Below are 20,638 nucleotides of genomic sequence, written 5' to 3' on the forward strand. Positions count from 1 at the left end.
AGCATAAATGAAAAAGATATAATTCACGCAAAGAAGTACAGAAGATACTTGTAACAGTTTTATTATACGCTACCACAGAATAATAAATCTAAATTAATTAAAGACACAATAAAAAAAGCAATATATATAAATATATATATGTATATAAATAATAAACTTGCGTCACGCATCTAAAATTATTTCTCAATGTTTCTAAATGTTCGCATTAAAACTTTCCACAAAATAGCGATTCGGGAAAAGTTCGTTGTGGAAATCAAGTTGTTTGATTATTGTATATACAATTTGTGTGATTTGATTTCATAGATTTATTAATTTATCAATATATATAACTTCAGCGTTAACAAAACGAGGTAGAAGTACCGCCGGTGCACACAATGGTTAGGCGTTAAAGCTCAATAATAAAATTTATTACATCTTAACAATGTGCCTACTCGATGTGTCAATGATATTCTTCAGCGAATTCGTCAACAAGTCGTATATATATGTCGTCGGAAGAAAGATGATCAAGCGTATGACTATTATTTGACGAGCGCGACGGCGCTCGCACGCGTTATTATGTGATTAATTAGCAATGTTTTGATGCGAAATCTCCGTAAAACAACATTCACCGAAGATTTTAATAAAATATCTGCGTAATACTTCAACAAGTATGTAGGAATAATCTTCTGTACTTGTCAACTTGAGCCGTGAAAAAGTATCCGAATGGGATTCTGTTTCACTTTTCAATCCGTTTGTCACATTCTTGGATTCTTTTCCGATCGAATCAATCCCATTTCGTGAACCTACAGTCCTCAATGATAAGGTTTCTTTCTTTCGAGACTTAAATGATTCACTTGTTTGAAGCATAAATATCAATTCAAAAAAGATAATTTCTTTATATTGTAATTATTAGTTTAGTGCAACACAAAAGTTTCTTGCACGGAGTTTCGATTTATAAATAAAATTTATAAATAAACTTTTTCAGTTTGCCTTTTTTGAATAAAAGAATAAAATCTCTATTAAAATTTGTGACTTTTGATTGTCATTATTAAATAGATTGATATTCAAAATTGTTACACTGATAATTTTGTTTAAAACTTGTTGCACCAATCTAATATTTTACATTCGGTAGTGCAATACCGACGATAAGGTTCTGAAAAATTGGTAACTTTCCTCAATATACTACAGTGGTGTCCTTTCTTAGGCTGTCGCGACTACGCAGTATCAGTCTTATAAATAGTGTCCGTAGAAAATGTGCATAGAAATTGTGCCACTCGCTCGCGAAGCGTCTCGGAAGCAGAGACTCATTTTCTCCGTCGTTCTTCCTTCTTTTTCAAAGCTCAAGCGTTTCGCGTGTGCGCGTTATACTCCGTACTGCATGATCTGCTCGTGTATTTTGTTGCACAACACCTGCAAATGAAAGAAATCAATTTTGAGAAAATATCGGATGGATAAATGAAGTATTGCTGAGTGGACGAAAAAATACTTTTGCAAAAATATATGCAGCCAACTGATAATGTACCTGTTTTGTATTATAATCCGTTATAAGAAGTATCTTCGACTGCTCCGCGCTGCCGAACAGACCGCCGAGCTTCTTCTTCTTGCTGGCGTCTTTGATAAAGATCTGCACGCCTCGGTCTACTAGCTTCGGTGAACCGCTGAACTCATTCCAGGTGTGAGTCCAGTCAACCTGAAACGAATTAAAATGTTACAGAATACACCGCCGTATTTAAACTACAATGGTATAATAATAATCACCCCTGTCGAGCTGCCCCCCCCCTCCCACTTTGCACAAATAAAAAAACCAATAGCGCAAAATTATAAGCTATTTGAGCTTTCATATTCCGCAAATTAAAAGTTTTGAGCTCGTCACGCTGAGCATGAATTAAATGTTTTTTGTGGGGAGGGGGGCTGAGTCGATATCGACTCAGGTTGTTTGAGGACTAAGGGGGTGAGCTTAAAAATCGACACTATATCAGTTCAAAAGCTCATAAATAGCTCTTAACTCTACCGCAAAGATTGATCCAATATTTTTATTTTTAAACGGTGGGGGGGGGGGGGGGAAGCTGAGTCGATATCAATTCAGCCCCCCCCCCCCCACTCCACGAAAAACATTAAATTCATGCTCAGCGTGACGAGCTCAAAAATTTTAATTTGCGGAATATGAAAGCTCATAAATAGCTTATAATTTTGCGCTATTGGTTTTTTTATTTGTGCAAGGTGGGGAAACCAGCTCGACAGGGGTATAATAATCGATACTTACTCGCCAGCCGCCGAACAAATCGCTGTGTTCGAGGTAGGATAATCTTTTGTCGGTGAGCAACAGCACGTCTTTATTAATGAACACATGGTAGAAGTACACATCTGTGTGCGCGTATTTTCCCTTTTCCAGTTCCTGTTTAAAAGAAAATTTCACGTAGAAAAGTTTCTTGCATTTTTAGAATTTCTGGGACAATAAAATTACCATCAATATCTTGTTGCCGTCGGCTTCATCCTTTATATACGGCCTGACGAGACTGTCTGGTTGCAGAAATCTGGGCGACCGCACTCTTCTAGTTTCCTCGCTCAATTCGGTAGCCCTAATATATATATATATGGAAATATAACGCAATAGATTTATCATAATTTATATCTAAACTTTAGTTAATTGTCTTATGCGTCTTATAAAATTAGTAAATAGTTTACCGTCTGACAGCTCCAAACGAACCACTCGCGAAGTCGATAACACCAGCGGTAGGCCTCGTTACGAGCCCGACAACGCCTTTTCCGAACCCTTTGAAGAATCCTTCGACTCCTTCCTCCCTCGCTCCTGATATAGGCTTCGTCACCACACCCGTTACACCGTCGAATACACCCTGTCGAACAAAATAAATAATAATTCGCATGTATTATATTAATTTTAAAAATTCATTAATCTGCAAATATACCATCACTAAGCCTTTTCCGCTTCGAGCGAGACCCTCTTGTAAGTTAGCAGGCTGCTTGTTAAGTTGCTCCTGTCTCTTCCGCTGATAATCCTTGTCGAAAGTCAGAGCGGCTATACCCTTGCCTGCGAAATGCAATAACAAAAAATTATAAAGAAAAATAATAAACCAAAAGAACGTTAGAATTTAATAAGATTAGTTTAGAAGGATAAAATAAAATTTAAGATTTTTGCAAATATAACTTTTGGCAATAAAAGCTGTAGAAGGAAAGTTTAAACATTTTTTTTCACGTTAAAAATGTGTGCAAGTTTTGACAATTCAAGTATCAATTTGACGATCAAGAATTTAAAGACGCACCCATCGCCCCTGTGATCTTCGACACAGCGCCCGCCATCCCGCCGACGGTGTGACCCAGCATGCTGCGCACTCCGAGGAACAGGCCCTCCGCGAACTCCCCTGGACCCTGTATAGCCCCCTGGAAGGGTTCGTAGAACAGGTCCTCGATGCCCTTCATCGTCCCGACCACGAGCCCGTACGGATTACCGATCACATCGAGCCCCAACACGAGTACGTACGCCTGCTTGATCGCCTGACCCGCGTAATGCGTGGTAGCCTCGGAGATGAGCTGCTTGTGCGTCATAAACACGTAGTTCCTCTCGAAGTACGCTAATCTGTGCGGCAGAGAAATTCAAAATTTCAAGAGTAACGAAAATTATAAAGCACCTAATTATTTTCAATTTAAGAAAAACAAAACTAAGAGATGTAAGAACTAAATATTCCACACGAGGATTATTTTAAATTTATAAGCGCGATAGACACTTTACTTGAACACAATGTCGTTGATATCCGTCAGTGTCACGCCGATTCCTTGCAGCAGCACGTTAAGTACTTGCGGTACCGCGGACGGTCCTCCTCCACTTCCGGTCATCGAGAAACTGATGTGTATCTGTAAATAACAAGAAATGAAGAAAATTCGACTATCAACTAAATAACAATGTACGCGATTTAAACGCGGCGAACCTTGAGTGGCGAGAAGTGCAGCAGATCGAAGAAGTTCTTCTGCTCGGCCGTCGTGATCAGACTGACGTGATACATCAGCGGTTCGTTGACTAGTTTCATGTCGGTGCGGAATAATGCACTCTAAAATGAACAGCCAACAAAATTATCAGTAGAGAAAATTCGCGAAGACTTTATATTTCAAAGACGCGAGTTATTCAGTTTTCATGAAAATGTTTAAATAAATTTCAATATTCCTCAACTCACCTCTTCCGCGTCGTTGACCTCGTTCGCCTCGAAGAGACCCATTATCGCGTTTATAAAGACGATATCCACCTTGATATGGAACTCTTGTATGAGAACTTTAAAGTATCGGAACTGTTGCACAGTGCTGTGCTCCAACAGGCGCTTTACCATGCTGAGCTCCGCGAAAGGTTTCATGACTGCAGGAAAAAATATTTTCAGAAAACGTACAATTCTTACAAATAAGTAATCGTATAAATAATTCTAGAATCATGCTTTACTCATTTCAATTCTTGAAAACAAATGTTTGTAAAAAATCTCAATGCATACTAATAATTTAGAAATAACAGAATTAAGAAATATATTTTTAATTATTGAAAAATAAACGATTAATATCGTATAATTTTTCGCATCGAGTAGATAAACGGTACCTGTGCTCTGTGTGACGCTCTTCGGCGGCGGCACCGGAGCCAGAATGACCGGGAAGACGCACTCCGACAGCTGATTATCGATTTGAAGCCTGTTGATCTTCGCATGCAGCTGCACCTGATGCGCCGATGTGCGATACTGCAACCAGAGTCCAGTTTGGAATGTGCGCCGCATGTATCTACGATGTGGCTTCAGCATCTCCATGTTCAAATAATCCACCTGAAAACAATCGAAAAAAATTACTAGACAATCACACACACCTCTTAAAATTAAACTAATTAATTCTATTTTTTGTAAATTTCTTAATATTAGTACTAAACTTTTGTGAATTAGAATGTTTGTCAATTTTTTCTATTTTTATTTTGTGGAGTTTAGCTTGTGAGAAAATAATATCGATAGAATTAATTGAATTATTAGATATGTCTTGTTTTACCATCAATTTGGGTTCCAGCATTATGCGATAATCCGCATCCTTGCCGATCTGCAGTTCCTTAAGGTATCGTTGATATCCTTCCTCGATGGCGTTCACCTCCTTGGCGTTCAACGCTCGCCATCTACCGCCGAGAGACTTGCGTGTCTCCCAGATAATTCCGGAGCTGAAAATATAATAAACACTCATTAATTCTTCAACATAATTTAATAAAAATATACGCGATAATCGTTTAATATTAAATTTAAAACTAAAATAATAAAAATTTGTATTAAATTCAAAAATATTTTATTAATTAAAAATAAAATTCTAGAACTTTCTGTTCAAAACTGTTAAAATTCAATTAATAAATGTAACTTATTTACCTGGCGATGCACATGTACAGCAACTCGGACTTGGTGATGTTGTTGACGAGGGAGAACCCGATGCCGTGGATGTTCAACGTGATCTCCTGATCTATCACTTCCAAATCGCCAGCTAGCTGGCAGTCCTCGGCGATCTTCAAATTCGGAGTGAACAGCAACACTCGCTGCGTGCCGTCTAAGAACGACACGTAATACAATTCTTCATCGATGTCCAGCAGTCGGAAGGTGCCGAGATTATCCTGGAAAGAAGCGAGTACAGCGTAAGCTGCTTTCACGCGACGCTCTCCTTCCTTTTCTTACCTTACGAAGATTGTCCTCGATTTCTTTGCCGTTGCTGTCCTCCCAGACCAGCTTTCGCGGACCCGACGGGTTTTCCCAGGTGTAGAACATCCTGTTGTATGCCTGCACGGACCTGTCGATGCACAATCAATTAGCGTATCAATTAGGCAAATATGTAATAATGCGCTGCGCTCGTAGCGTAGAATTTTAATAACAGATTCGAACGTTTATTTTTGTATATACCTGACGTTGATCGAACTCTTTTCCCAGAGATTGATGGTACGTCGCGTATGGTTGATGATCAACGCCGGCGCGTAGCCAGGACTGTAGGCCGACATGGAGATGTAAACGCCGCCCTCACTGAGCTGCACGTCCACGTTGATTCCGCCATACTGTTTTGCGCCGAAAAAGTTTATCAATTGAAAATAAAATTATGGTATTCTTTGTATTCAAAAATGTCAAAGCTTAACATTTTTCCTGCTGCGATTGAACGCTTATTGAAATGCAATCTCGTCCTACCTTATTGTCCAACTTTAACAAAGTCGTATGACTGTCCGTGTAAGTAAAGGCCGCGGTTTTCTCGGGCTGGCCCGCGACTTTCGCCTTCAGAATCTTGTTCTCGTGTTCAGTTCGAGGCCACAGAGCTGCGCATTCGCCAGGAGGTACCTTAAAATTATATTATACATCATAACAAAATCATGAACTAAAAAAATTTTGTGTAAAACAATCGAGTTGCTCGTTCAGCGCACTTTGATCATCGGATCGGCCGGTCGATCGCCCTCTTGACACTCTATGAGAAAGTCCGCGTTGTTGATGAGAATGTAATAGGGCGTGAACGTGATCTGTTTCGTCAACGAGTTGTACGTCAGCTGATTGTGCACTCCGATCTGTAAGAAATTACTTATTATTACATTATTTTATCATTTTTTATTTTCTTTTTTGTACAATTTTTCTCTCATTGAATGTAATTCAACTGTACTCAATGACGTTTGATAAATCTGATAGATTCAGAGAGAAGATTATCGATGCAAAGACCTGGTACGTCATCCCGTTGTATCTGCACGCGACCACGCCTTCACTGCCGGCGACGTCGATGGAGAACTTGTCGGACCAATCGCCGTCCTCCACCCGGATCATGGCCTTCTTCTTGCCGAAGAACGCCTTGGAACGGAATGAGAAGAGAATGGGCCCCTTGAAGTGCTCCGGATGATACAGAACGTTCAAGTAATCATCCGTTGTCTGAAAAGTCGGCCGATATAAATTAATCGTCGCGTCTTAATCGTTAGAAATCGCTTCTTCAGCATGCAGTTAATAAGACAAGTAATAATTCAGTAGTTAAAACTCAAACTTTCAATACTTTGCTATCGATTGTAATCTGAAAAATTGAGAACACTGGAAAAAAGTTCGATGATTCGAAAAATCCACGTGTCCAAAAAAAATGGAATATAAATCACGGTTAAATGCAGAGCAAAAAACAAGGGGAAAGCGCAGGAAGAAGAAAGCGTGATAAAGAACAGTTATGCGTGGCGATAAGCCGATGCTTGCGATTAGAAAAGCTTGCGCCGGATGAGCGCAATTGTTAACAGATCGATATGCGAAAAACTAACGCGATGGCGATCTGACATCTGGCGACGGTTAGTCCCCGCGACGCGGCATGGATTAGACGGCTGTTATTTCCGCAACGCTCGGATTCTGGCGAAACACAAGCACGAGAGAAAGTCAGCGGACAATCAGTGAAATAAAACATGATGCGTCACCGCGCGCGTCTTCCTCTTCCTGTACCGTGCGCGTTGCTGATGGGGTTTCATAGCGGAAACGAATTTCTGAAAGACGTTTCCCACGTACATTTTCACGATTAAGGCGACGAGAGTGAGAATTCCACTCGCCAATCAAAGTCTCGCAACAATAACCTCGCGGTAATAATTATATTCGTACAAGAAATGTGCACAACAAATTGGAAAGATCGAAAGTTAACTTTTCGGCGGCTTGTTCGCGAAGAATACAACTATCTACACGAGAAGCACAGTAATACGACACGATAACAGAAGGATCTCTACCTTGATCGGACTCGAGTGCTCTTTGCCACCCTTACTTGATTTCTGCAAAATAACATGGAGCATGTTGAATACAGGGCTCTCATTGGACAGGATGCGGCGCTGATTAGTATCGCGAAACACTGAGGGGGAGAGTACGAAAAAAAATGAAGATTGAACAAGGGAAGCGTTAGCATACAAGAAGGATGCGGAGAGTTTGACGATGTTCGAGGAGGTCTCTGAAAACAATGCTATTTGAAACAGTTGAGGATTGGGAGTTTCGGGGGATCTTTGGAGAGAAAACAGTTTTCTAAAGCAAGCGAAAGATGTTCGCCGAAAAAGAGGCGAAGTCACCGCAGAGCGATCGCTGTCAAACGTACCCTGTAAGACAGCATCAGGCCGGTTTTGTTCAGCATCCAGAAAGGACAGTATAATGCCATGACAATTGAGCCGTGCTTGTAGGATGTGTGCATACCGAGGTCCAACACCACCTTCTGCGCACTGTCGAAGGACTCGAACGACCAGACTGCAAATTCAGGCGGATTCGCCGAGATCTCGCCCTTGCACGACCAGTCCTTTTCCAGATAATTGGGCAACTGCAACCAATCGTTTAGTAAATGACGTGTAATGTGTTTCCTAGTTTGCTATTTTCAAACTTTTGTTTTCGAAAACTAAGAAATTAGAAGTCTGAAATCTAGAATTAAAAAACAAACTACAGAAAAGTTTTGTGTGTTAAAATTCCATCGTAAATATTATTTAATAAAATAGCAATTAAATGATTAAGTTTTATAAAATGTAATTTTTACAGAAATATAAAAATCTGAGTAAGTAAAAAAGCATTATGTTGAAACTTCCAATTGAAATAAAAATTTAAAAAGTGAATTTAAAACAATAATGATTTGATTTTCATTAATCGGCATGCGCTTACCTTGATAACTATGCTCGACTTGGCTGGGTCAATCGTGGGAAGTTGCAGAGAGGCACTGGCTTCGAGAAGGTTTTCCTGCGCGACGCCGGGCAAGCAGATGATGATGTCGATAGGCAGGAAGTTCTTCAGGTACAGAGACGGGTACAAGTGTACGTTGTAAATAGTGCTAGCCATGGTGTGGCGAGTGGTATTCTCGAAATACACCTGCTCAATCTCTCCCACAGCCTGCGCAAACAAGAATAGCATAAAATATTTATTATATAAATAACAATATATTTTATTACAAAGATTATATGCACAGAGATGACACTGACCTGAATGTAAAACGGCTCCGTGATGTCCTGCTTGACTCGGCATTCGCATTTCAGCAGCTTTGTCATGGAAACTGTTTTCTGCAGGTCCTTCCAGACGAACGGCTCGACCGACACCATGTATCTGAAGCAAATTCAAAACATGATCATTGAAAACTTCGTCGAAATTTTGTCGTTCAAATTTTTATATTTCACGAAAGTGAACTCATTATACATTTTACATTATATTATATATAATAGTATTACATAGAATAGATTATATTGAATAATTCTATATTATCAAATAAAAAAAGACGAATTCAAAAATGCGGACATACCCGTCGACGCTGAAGAACAACCAGTAGATGTTAGTAGGAGTGTACACGGCGTCCAGCGGCAGATTAAGCTTCTCGTCAGGTGACACCGTGCCCACGCACTCCACCTCATTTCCACGCTTCGTCATGTAGTAAACGGATATCGGTTGCGCGAAGTGATTGTGGACCTGTGCATTAAATAGCAATAATAGCAATTTATGTAATCTAAAAACGTCTAATTTACAAAAATAAAATATATATTATTTAATATTCAGTTAAAATAGAAAAATAATAATGCTAATTGTACATATTTCAATTAAATAAACTTTATATTGTCGAAAATATACGTTCTAATATGACAATATTAAATGATACAACCTCATGAGTGTGTGTGTGTGTATAATAAATTGTTAATTTACCTGTAGTATGCTTCGAAGAGTAACAATCGTACTGCCTTCTTCGACAATGACGTCCGACACGATGCCCCATTCCTCAGAGCTCTCTTTGCGGTGCTTCAGAGAAAAGAACCTCTTGTCTGCCCGCAGCACGGGTATCGCCAATTTGCCTTGAATGCCTTTGAACTGACGAATTTCATTGCATCGCATTAATAACAAATCCCAGTAAACTTCTAAAATAGCCTCCACGTGTTAAATTCTCGTTAAACTTACAGACACAGCGAATTTACAATCCTCCCTGTCCTTCACGGTCTCAGCTCTACTCTGCTCGAGGAGACGCGCGTCCAGCTTGGACGTCTTCGGCGCAAGCTCGATCGACGCGCCGGTTTCGAGGATCACCTCCATGTACGAGTCGCTGTTGTTCCTCATTCTCGATCCATCGTCGAAGATCTGTAAGCGTCATTATTGTATTGATTAATAAAACCGCTTAAAACAGATCGATTAACAAGAGATTTTTTTTCTCGTAGCAAAAACCTTGAAGAGACTGTGCTCCAGGTCGAGTACCATCGCCAGGCCGGTCTCGTTCTTCAGCACGTACGGCGCCACTTTCCTAGTGGGCCCCTTCCCGCTGGCGTCCATCGCCGAAGAAAACGCCTGGCCGAGTTGCTTCAGCACATCCAGACACGTCTTCGTCACGCTTATCTCCAGATTATCCTACTCGAATAAAAACGCGAGGAAAGATGAATTCATATATTCTCGACACAATTTTATAATATCATTAAAACTTTAAACGATGTTTTACTGAATAAATAACGTTTTAACATTTAATTAACATATTCAGCATTTTGCTTACGGAAGATGTGATGTCGATGGACATCTTAGTGGACTGATGCAGCTCTTCGGTTTCGCTATCGGAAGCTGGGCTGACCGCGCTGGCGCCTCTGGAGTCCAGCAGTATGTCATTGAATTGGATCTGACAAAAAAAACAATTGTTATGAATTCACAAAGAGACAAGAGAATATTAAAGATGAGTTGGGGTTACCTTTGTCTTCAGCTCCCACGGCGTCGAGTTTTCTATCCGCTCGATCAGCGGCTCCCAGAGTGCAAGGCGACTGTTGTAGTACGACATGATCATTGACATCGTGCAGTCCACGCTCATCTAAAAAATATGCACGCAATTCATTGATACATATTTTATGATAATTTATGTTTCAACAATTCTATCTTATATTTATGAAGTTTACTCACAGTTTTTGTGCTCCAATCATTGACGTTGCTCTGGAAACCCACGTGAAGCAACAGCATGGGTAGAGTTTTATTGCCGACACCTGCTTCTAAGGTGAGCAAGATTGTCGGCGCCGAGACGATCGCCAATTCGGCTTTATAGGCCGTAACAGTCTCATCGTCCGGATATGTAAACTCTTCGAGTGCTTCCGTCGCAATTTCTAGGGAAAGGAAAAGATTTCTTATTGCTATTAAATAAAAAAATTATGAAATAATGTTTTACGGTAATAATTGAACATCTACTTATTAATAATATTATAAGAAAAACATTTGTTATCATCTAATGTCGCTAAACCGAAGATCTCGCGTTAACGTATTATAATGTATTTGGAAAAAGTTTTAACGTAACTTTGAAAATAACAAGGAAATAATTGAAAATAATTCATTAATCGGCAATATATAATTAATTATGAAACAGCCTATTAACCTGTCTTCAGGAACCAGTAATCATTCTCCTCGAAAGGCGTGACAATCCACAGTCCTTCGTAATTCGGCTCGGATTTGACAACCTCTTTGTCCTCCTCTTCCTTCTTCGTCACCGTCTGAATAACTTTGTTCAGTATCTCAATCACACCTGCAAAGTTGTCGAGTTGTTATGAATACTGTCAACCAGCTGAATAAATGAAAGGTTTACCTGGAGAAACGGAGATGTGTATATCTGTGCAGCAAACTTCCAAGTGGAGTCCTTTGCCTTCCGGCGTGGAACCGGCCACACTGATGCTGCATGGCTTCAAAACCTACGCAATAATAATAATTAATAGAAAATAACAGATAGTGGAATAAAAGACTTCACAATTTTAACTTAATAATTTAATAAAGGCACTTTAAAGTTGTAAAATTTTAAGCCTCTTTGCGTTGCGACAAAAGAACATTCTAGAATTTCTTGAACCGATAAAAAATTACAAATTTTGATCTACATATGAATAAAAGTTATAATAAATAGATAAATATAGAGAACACAGAAATTATAAAATACCATATTTTTAACTAACTGTAAGATATTTAAATTCAAACAATAATTTTCACAATCTGATACCTGATAGATCCAGTCAGCTCTCTTCGCAGGATTGTATATCCCTGTCAACAAAGAGAGATCCTTGACCGAGCCCGCGATCACTTGGTGCTCTCCCATGACACGCACTTTCAGCAACAACTCAGTGTTCAGCACTATACAATTCGAATTAATGTCATCCATGTTCTCAAGCAGAATAATATCCGGTTTCTCCACGTGTAGATTCACAGTTAACATCTTGGGCGTCGAGATGGCCGGCTGCTGTTGCGCCAGCTGCTGCTGCTTCCTCTTCTGCAGCGCTGCTTCGTTCCTCGAAGCAGAAGCAGCAACGGTCTTGCTCGTGGTGTCCACATCAAAGAAGTCCTTGACCTTCATGAGATAGTCAAGAGACACGATGATGCTGAAGGAGAACACCCGCACGTCGGCGAAGATGTCGTTTGCGCTTTGGCGGACCGTCACGTCCAGCATGCTGCGCGCGTTGTTGTACTTGGCATGCTCTTTATCGGGATGATCTTCGCCGACGCTGCCACCAGGTTGCACCGGCGTGCTGGTTCGCTCCATGATGCGCATCAGCGAGCCCTCGCGGCTCGGTCGAGTGTCGTCCAGCGTGCAGTTCATCAGCAGGATCGACGTAGCCAGCAGGCCGTCCGCGTACACGCGGCCTTTCACGGCGAAGTGAGTGAGACTGAAGCGTGCGAGCCCGTTCTCCGGCAGATGCAACGGCGACGACTGCGACTGCAGCAGCTTGGAACCGCCGGTGAACAGATTGATCACGAGGCTGTCCATGATGAATTCAAACTTCACCGAGATGTGCGCGTGTCGTTCTTGCGTGTCCGTCGGCGGCGCCTCTCGCGAAGTATCGATGTCATATTTGTACACAGGTTGGAGCTTTAAATATTGTAACAAATGACGATAAATTGGAAGAGAATTTTAATCTTTGCATTTCGCAAAATTTAGATTCTTTAAGAAATTCTACTAAATTGAAGAGTTTTTGAACGTTGAATTTATATTCTGGTTATTAAAAAGATTTTTCTAAACTAAATTTTAATTTTAATATTCAAAATTAAAGTTCCTTATAATTCAATATATATTACATATTTGTTTAAATTAATTATATTTACCTGCAGCTCTCCGCTGCGTTCGGACTTGACGATGGACGGCGCGGCCTGCACGGCCGATTTTGGATCCTCGAAAGTTTCGCCGAGATTCTGTTCTAGCACCTTCAGAATCGTCGCGTAATCTTCTTTGCTCAGCAGTAGGTTAATCTTGTTCAGCCTGCCAGACATCTCGATGTTCGGGATAGCGGTGAACCAGGCAGTCGACAAGTTGCGCTTCATCAGCAGCGTGAACGTCACCGGCTCGAGCAGCAGCACTTCATTTTCGCTGGCGAATTTTTCCATATTCAGTCGAACCCGCGTCAGCTTCAGATTCTGCAATTCGATCTTCATCTCGTCCACCACGGGATACTCCCCGGTCTCCTCGTTCATCACATCTAATTTTTTAAAGACGTTGCACACCTGCGAGAATTTGTTCACATATTACCGTTCTTATTAAATTATGTTTATATTTTCTCTAAATTTATAGAGTTACATAAAATTACAAGTTTTAAAACAAACTATTAAAATTTCTCAAAATTAAAAAAGGAACAAATTTCCTTTTTAAGTTATTAATCGATATGAAAAATTTAATTTTAGGAAATTTAAAAAGTTCTAATTTTAAGAAACTTTAATTTTGAAAACCTTCAAAACTTGGAAGAAAATTGTATATAAATTATAAGCTTTTTTATACCGCACCATAAGATTTCCCATGTCCAGCATCAGACTGTGCTCGCTCTTGGAGTTCATCGGCACGTATACGACGGGCGCTTTGATCCTGACGCACAACTCGATGCGAGAGGCGCTCTCCTGAACATCCTTGATATTTGTTTTCGCAGCTTCCGCCGCTGCCGCTGAGGCATCTTTAACGGCTTTCTGCGCGGCTTGAAAGTTGTTCAGAAAATTCATCACACTAGTGACAAACGCGTTCAGGAAGACTATACGATGGCAGCCCATCGTCACTTTAACAGACATGTTGTTCTTGTCAACTTCCCATGACTCCAAGTTGTACATCACAGCTTGAACCTGTAAAAATTTTCCATTCTTTTAATGCAAAGCAATCTTAAATAATCATAGTTATCATGTAGTGCGTTTTTGTATTTCATTAAAATTTCGTTATTATTAATTCAGCGCTAAAAGTCCTTAAAATAAAAAAAAATAAAAAAACTTTAAATTCAAAGAGCTTCAATTTTAATAAATTTCAAATACTGAAAATTTTTTTCTGCGTCCAAAGATGTAAAACATTTAGAAAAGTAGGTATATTTATAAATATCTGCTTTTAAAAATAAAGAAATATAATTAAAATAAAAAGAACATACAGTTAAAAGAGACAAGGATGTAAAAGTGCTCACTTGTAAAGATTCGGTGCCCTCCACAGCGACGATATCCTTGTACGCGGAAGCGGGATTGAGATCCTTGACGCTGATGGAGGCCAGGTCGGCGTTCACTTGCGAGTAGGAGGACTTGCTGAGGAAACTGGCACTCATGCCTTCGATGTAAAACGCGGTGATATCCCGGGCAACACTGGAGATCTTCAGATTGATCGAACCGACCTTGGCGTTCACCTTCAAGTCGATGCATTCGACCATTTGTTTCTTGCGTCGTTTTGCAGGCGTCAATCTCTGCTTCTGCAATTGTTCGCGAAGGAAGCCAGAAGTCTCCTCCTGAATGGAGGTCAATCGAGTCGGTCGTTGGCGCGTGACTTCCTTGGGCTGAGCGCTCTCGAGCGAATTTATTCGGTCCTGAATATGCGTGCCGAAGCGCAGCAGCTCGATGAGTGCCTCTTGATGCAGTAGCGTGTCCAGCGTGGTGAATTCCAGTTGTAAAAGCTTCACGACGGAGCCGTGACGCGTGGTGAATTCCGGCGAGCGCTTGTTCACGTTCACGTAACGCACGACGATCAGATACTCGTCTTTGCCAGCCGACATCGGTGTGTTCACCATGAAGATCTCCTGATCGTCGTGCCGTTGCCGTAGCTGCACACCGCCAAGTCGCAGCTGCACCTCCTGATCGTATGTGCGCTGCAGCATTTCCGCTTCCAGCTGCAATACCTGAAATCTACGGAAAAAAATCGAATTTAAAAACGTGTGAAAAAATGTATACAAAAATTAATAGAAAATTAATCAACTTTTTTTTACAATAAAATACAATTGATCAAAACAATTAACAAACTTAAAATTTTTAAACTTGACCAGTAAGCTTGATTAAATTTAATCAAACATTTTTATAAAATCAAACTCTTCAAAGGAAATAAAAATATGCAAAGTGTGTTTCTCGAACCTGACGAATTCTGACGCCTCGTCGTCTTGCTGTTTGGACACCGACAGCGTGAACTCCTTCATTTCGAATCTCATCTCCAGATCGGTAGTCTGCTTCATCGGCAGCGCGCCGGCTGCTTCCTGCTTCCTTTTGTCGGCAATGCTGGATATCGTAGTGCCGAGGTCCTTCAACGACAGCTGCGAAACGGACTTAGAAAGGGAAGCGTTGCGTTGCAGTTCCGTAGGTTTCTCTTCGGGCAGCGGAATGCTCTGCGCGATTGACAGCGCCTGCAGTAATCGCGCGTCCGTTATATTCACGGATACAGACGGCAGGCGACCGAGTAGTCGGAGTTTCGGCAGCAGCGGGTCGTCCGTCACCAGGCATTTGTGGAACTGGATCTCCAGCGTCGTTGGATGAAGCAACGTCAAAGAACTGTCGGCATTCGCCAGGGCCGTTCGCCATTCTTCGTTCGGCAGCGAAACGAGCACCTAAATGCGACGATCACATTTTAAGAACATTCATTTCATTATAATTAATTAGAATAAAGTATGTAAAGTATGTATAAACATCAATATGACAAGCTTTACTTCATAAAAATCGAAAAGTAAAAATTTTACTGATAAAAAGTATTTAAAATTATTTCTTAAAATTACCTGAAAGTTGACTATTTTCAGCATGAACTTGTCGTAGCTGTGTTCTCGCAAATGCAGCAGCACTTCCTCCTCGCTTTTGCCCATGCTGACTAGCTGCTTGACGCTGGCGCCAGCCAAGTCGCTTTTGGCTTTTTCCAGCGAGTGCATCTTCAAGCTGCCGAGATTAATGACGATCAGCGCTTTCGAGTCCTCGTAGAAGCCGCCGTGTGGAATGATGAGCTGCGATGCCTGCATGTCCACCTGAATGTCCAGCACCGAGTGTTTCTGTATCGCGTACTCCAATCCGAGCGCCGACATCTCCTTCAAACCTTCCAGCTGCTCCGCCGCGGCTGTTTGCAACTGGCTCAGCGTCGACGAGTCCTGCACCTGCGAAACAAACTCGTCGATATCAAACAAGTATAATTGTGTGATAAATTCACAGAAAGTTGCTCTCATTTTATTTCTCTGCGAATTCATCGCGCCGATTGGAAACAAAAATGGATACCTTGAACATGTTGACCAGCTCGATGATGGTTTGCGCGTCGTAGATGATGTCGACGGATCGCGACTTGACAATAACACGGTCGCCGCACAGTTTGTCCAGCGGATTCTTCTCGTAGGAGACAGACACGAGGGCGGTGTCGGAACTGCCGTGTTCCGGATTGAAGAGCGACGGTATGTGGCCGCTCGTCTGCGTTGCGCCCAGCAGCCTCATGTCGCTGATGGAAGCAGTGACGAGAATCGCGTTCGCCGAGGGCCGCGACTTGAAGCCCGCGCGCACGCCGTGCAATTGTAGGTCTAGCACGCACGGATGCTTCTTGTCTGTATCCAACAGCGTGATCTGCAGGCCGTGCAAAAGGAAACGAGTGTCCACCATCTCGTACGTCTCCGGATAGTGCGCGGGCGCGCTGTTTTCCTGATAGTCGATCGCCCGGTAAAGTTTCTCCTTTTCCTGCGGCGTCATTGCCTCCTCAAACCTGAGTACAACGCAGTGAAAGTCTCATTCAATGTGCAGAATTTTAAACGAACTTTTGCTCTAAATTATATATCGTGTAAAACGCTTAATAACGCTCTAAAAACGTAAATTACAGATGCTTTGAGGACAAACCTGCGCATGATGGCTGCGGCTGAGTTGAGCTCTTTCGTCTCCTCGGCTTGCGAGTTGGACCACAGGAAGCCAAACCAGCCTCGCTTTGCCTTGAGGCTTTTCTCCCGCTCGGCCAGTCTCTCCACCTCCATTTCAATCTGCTGCCGGATTATCACCAGATTGAAGATGTCGAGCTTCTTTTCGCAGTCGGTCAATTGTTCCTCGGTGTCTTTCACCAGCTTCTTCGTCGTCAACTTCGTCTGATAGGCCTCGGCGTACACGCGACAAGTGTCGCGGTGCTCCTTCATGTGATTCCAGTCCCAATTGCGATGACATCGTCGCACGGTCTCCTCGAGAATGCAGGTATACGCGAAGCGCCACCACTCCTTGTAGTGGCCGCGATATGATGTCAGATTGGGCCGGTACTTCCGATACGGCGCGGCCTTCCGCGCCTGATCCAGACCCTCGCCCAACCGCACCAACGTCTGATACTGTCGCTTTGTCAAGCCGATCCGCAGTTTCTGCATCTCCAGATCCAGCCACATCTGCGAGAAGATATACACGATTACTTAGAATTCAATTTTCTTGTTGGATAACTTATTTTGTATTTCTTTAAATATTAATTGTTACTTTTGCGATTTTCTATTAAACACATCTCTGGTTTCTCTCGTAACACTTTTCACCATATATCGTAGTAATGTCTTTAAAAGTATGGATATTTGATACAATTTGAAATCGAAGCTTTTCAATTATAAACAAAAACAAGCATATTTCAGTCACCTTGGGAATGGTATAGTTGCTGCCATCAGACTCGGGCTTAGGATTCAATCGCAGTTTGGACTTAACGTTGATCGGTCCCAGCAAGTACTGGTAACCCGTCGGGGTGTAATCCATAGTCGCGATGCCGCTGCAGAAGAGATTCGAGTACGTAGACTGCGGACTTCTGCTGTATTGCTCGACACTGGTGTTAAGATAAACGGCCAGCCCATCCAGGCTACACAGCTTAAAGATCTGCGGGATGGCGTACATGTCCTTGAGATTACCAGTAGTCTCCCAGGAATCCGTACAGCTCTCCAGAACAAAAGTATTCAAGGTGAAGCCGACGGAGAATGGATGTTGCTTGAAAGTGACATGGTCCTCGTATCGCACATGGATCCTCTTGATCTCGACGTGGATGTTCTTGATCATGCGAGCGACTAGCTTCTCCACCATCGAGTCGTCCAATTTTTCTTGTGCTGCAAAAATTTACAATAAAAATATTTTGAATGCATATTAATTAAATAATTGAAAACAATATTGATTAAAATATAAATTTGAACATAAAACACATGCCAACTATTATCAGAAACGTGAAAATTTGTAGACTAATTTTTTGTTACATAATTTGTAAACAAGTGAATATTAATTACATTTTAACTCTGCTAATTGTTTCCTCTTCTCCACTCTATCGAGCTCAGCTCGTTTAGCCTCCAACTGCGCTTTAGTCTCCTTGTCTTCATTGTACGAGATTTGACTCGTGGGCACTACTAGTATAAACAGTTCTTCAACTATTGCATCAATCTGGCCATTCCACATATCTTTGAACGGAATCTTTAGTATCAATTTGCCTGAAAAATACAGTATTATACATTATAAAATAATAATTCTGTGACTTATAATTATTATAAGTAAATATAACACAAATTTTATACCTAAACGGCCATATTCCAATCTCACTGGCAAATCTAGCACGTCCAATGCGGATTCTTTTATTAACAAGTCATTTAACACAAGATCACCTGAAAGTAAAAAGATTGTTATGCAAAATACAGTTGCTTGGTAGAAGACAAAATTATTCTGTGCATTCTTACCTCCCCACAGACTGAGTTTAAGCTGTGAGTAATCCAAGTTCTCAATGTATTCGCCGATCACCTTGTTCAGGAGCTCTGCGACAATCGACTCAAAGACCATTTTGCTGTTTTTTTTCTTACTTTTCCTCAATCAATTTCTTCCACACTGTAGCACTATCCTTTCTAACACAACTCTGAAAATAAAATAAAAGTAAGATATAGTGTATTCAAAAAGTTATGGCAAACAAATAATAATTTTAAATATAAAAACAGCATGCGACAATTTGATTCTTGACATTTCTGTGTTCTGTTCAACTGATATTATTGGTGCTGATGTCATTGTAATCTTGTTATCAATGGTGATTCATCAATGCACAGATATTCTTTTGGCATTTAAAGCAAGTAATAAAAATGCTTTGATTAGCAGATAGTAATACAATAAATAATTATTACAAAAAATGTATTCTAATTAACAAATACTATCGCATGATCAAATAATTGTATATTATTTTCGATTATTAAAAAGTTTTTTAAATGTAATATTTAACTAATTAATTTTATACTTTTTACACAATTACTCATGAAAAATTATCTCTTCATTAATTATACATAAATTTACATTTGGAGTTTATTTGCACAATTAGCTTAAATTGTATCACAACAAAGATATTAATTTCATTTGATGAATATAATTATGTAAATATAGAACAATTTTCTAAAATTCAAAAAGTAAAGATAACTAAAATTATTTTAATTTTTAAATCAATTAAAAATGTGTTTTTTCCTCATAATTTAGTGGAAAAAATAAATCAATATACAAAGATTTAATAAATTAATTTACAACTTTTATATAAATAATATAATTAAATAAAAATAAGAGTGATTCAAAACATTACACATCTGGATGAAATAAAATTCAAATCACTAAAATATTTAATATTTATCCTATTTCATCCAATGATATGCAATAATGTTTTGATGCCTTCTGCGTTTATTCATGTTATACATAATTATACTTCCATAATTACACTAAATAAAAAATTTATATTAAATTCCTCACATGCTCGTGACAAAAATCGTGTTGTATAAAAATTGTGTTTTGTTGTCACAGTTTCACAATACAATATTATGATAATAAAATATAGCCACAACCCACTGCACAAAACACTTTCTTACATATATTAAAAAGGATCGAACTATTTGCAAAAATCTATTCTCTACACTAACAGTTACTACCTGTGATCTGACAGTACGACGATGGACATAACCTGAAAGAACAGGCGGTTACTCGAGCACGACGGCTCGCGTCTTTTTTCGTCAGGTTACGTCATCCCCGCGGAGTATCATCGATCCCCTCCTGGGCACGTCACACTTCTAGAACGCGATGTCGACGTTGATCACCCGTGATCATCCGTTGCTCCCGTTCGTTTCTCGAAACAACCTGAATTCCGCAGATTTCTTCGATTTTTAGTGTTACCAATTCCTGAGCACAAACATGCCGCACCGATGTCCTCGATACTTTCGCACGAAGAAAATGGAGGGAAAGCTATATCATTGCGCTGTTTCTCATAGCGCAAAACTGTATATCCGCTGTATATTTGTGAAAAATAAACGCTTCACTGATATCCTGAAATAGTGCCAAGGTTATGAGATAAAGCATCTCTTCCTAGGTCGATTCTATCAGCGTTAAATAATTGTTTTAGCGATTACAAAAGAAGATATGAATTATTAAATATTCGCAGAATGAAATAAAAATGTTGAAAAGAAATAAATCAAATCAACGAAGAATTTTTCATCTGAATGAATCATGAATATCTGATATTATTATGATTACGA

The 20,638-nt window shown here is 40.3% G+C and overlaps 1 protein-coding gene and 1 long non-coding RNA gene across 4 annotated transcripts; one reads left to right on the plus strand and one right to left on the minus strand.

Moving 5' to 3' along the window:
* Positions 1-45: 45 nt before the first annotated feature.
* Positions 46-20,566, minus strand: Vps13 (vacuolar protein sorting 13C). Of its 3 annotated transcripts, none has more exons than XM_067360187.1 (45): positions 20,039-20,566; positions 18,824-18,996; positions 18,665-18,751; positions 18,383-18,580; positions 17,754-18,208; positions 16,995-17,518; positions 16,392-16,863; positions 15,908-16,273; positions 15,276-15,742; positions 14,348-15,053; positions 13,695-14,021; positions 13,023-13,418; positions 11,926-12,789; positions 11,524-11,626; positions 11,317-11,463; positions 10,854-11,050; positions 10,648-10,764; positions 10,459-10,578; positions 10,170-10,319; positions 9,879-10,055; positions 9,630-9,791; positions 9,235-9,398; positions 8,921-9,041; positions 8,607-8,831; positions 8,059-8,274; positions 7,703-7,744; positions 7,403-7,468; positions 6,681-6,884; positions 6,395-6,532; positions 6,165-6,311; positions 5,889-6,037; positions 5,667-5,778; positions 5,367-5,605; positions 5,005-5,167; positions 4,574-4,790; positions 4,167-4,342; positions 3,924-4,043; positions 3,728-3,849; positions 3,261-3,574; positions 2,907-3,028; positions 2,665-2,834; positions 2,444-2,558; positions 2,243-2,374; positions 1,502-1,669; positions 46-1,389 (listed from the first exon to the last, which is right to left on the minus strand). In XM_067360187.1, the coding sequence occupies exons 2-45, from the start codon at positions 18,921-18,923 to the stop codon at positions 1,342-1,344; spliced, it is 9,825 nt and encodes a 3,274-aa protein (XP_067216288.1). In that variant the 5' UTR covers positions 18,924-18,996; positions 20,039-20,566; the 3' UTR covers positions 46-1,341. The 3 variants fall into 3 exon arrangements, with proteins under 3 accessions (XP_067216288.1, XP_067216287.1, XP_067216289.1); XM_067360186.1 differs by having other exon boundaries at positions 10,140-10,319; XM_067360188.1 differs by lacking the exons at positions 7,403-7,468; positions 7,703-7,744 and having other exon boundaries at positions 10,140-10,319; positions 20,039-20,564.
* Positions 9,938-10,433, plus strand: LOC137001418 (uncharacterized). The gene is made up of 2 exons (XR_010891437.1): positions 9,938-10,057; positions 10,133-10,433. It is a non-coding gene; the product is annotated as an uncharacterized lncRNA (long non-coding RNA).
* Positions 20,567-20,638: the final 72 nt, after the last annotated feature.

The sequence above is a fragment of the Linepithema humile genome, chromosome 8 (assembly GCF_040581485.1).
Source record: "Linepithema humile isolate Giens D197 chromosome 8, Lhum_UNIL_v1.0, whole genome shotgun sequence".
NCBI classification, from domain to species: Eukaryota; Metazoa; Arthropoda; class Insecta; order Hymenoptera; family Formicidae; genus Linepithema; species Linepithema humile.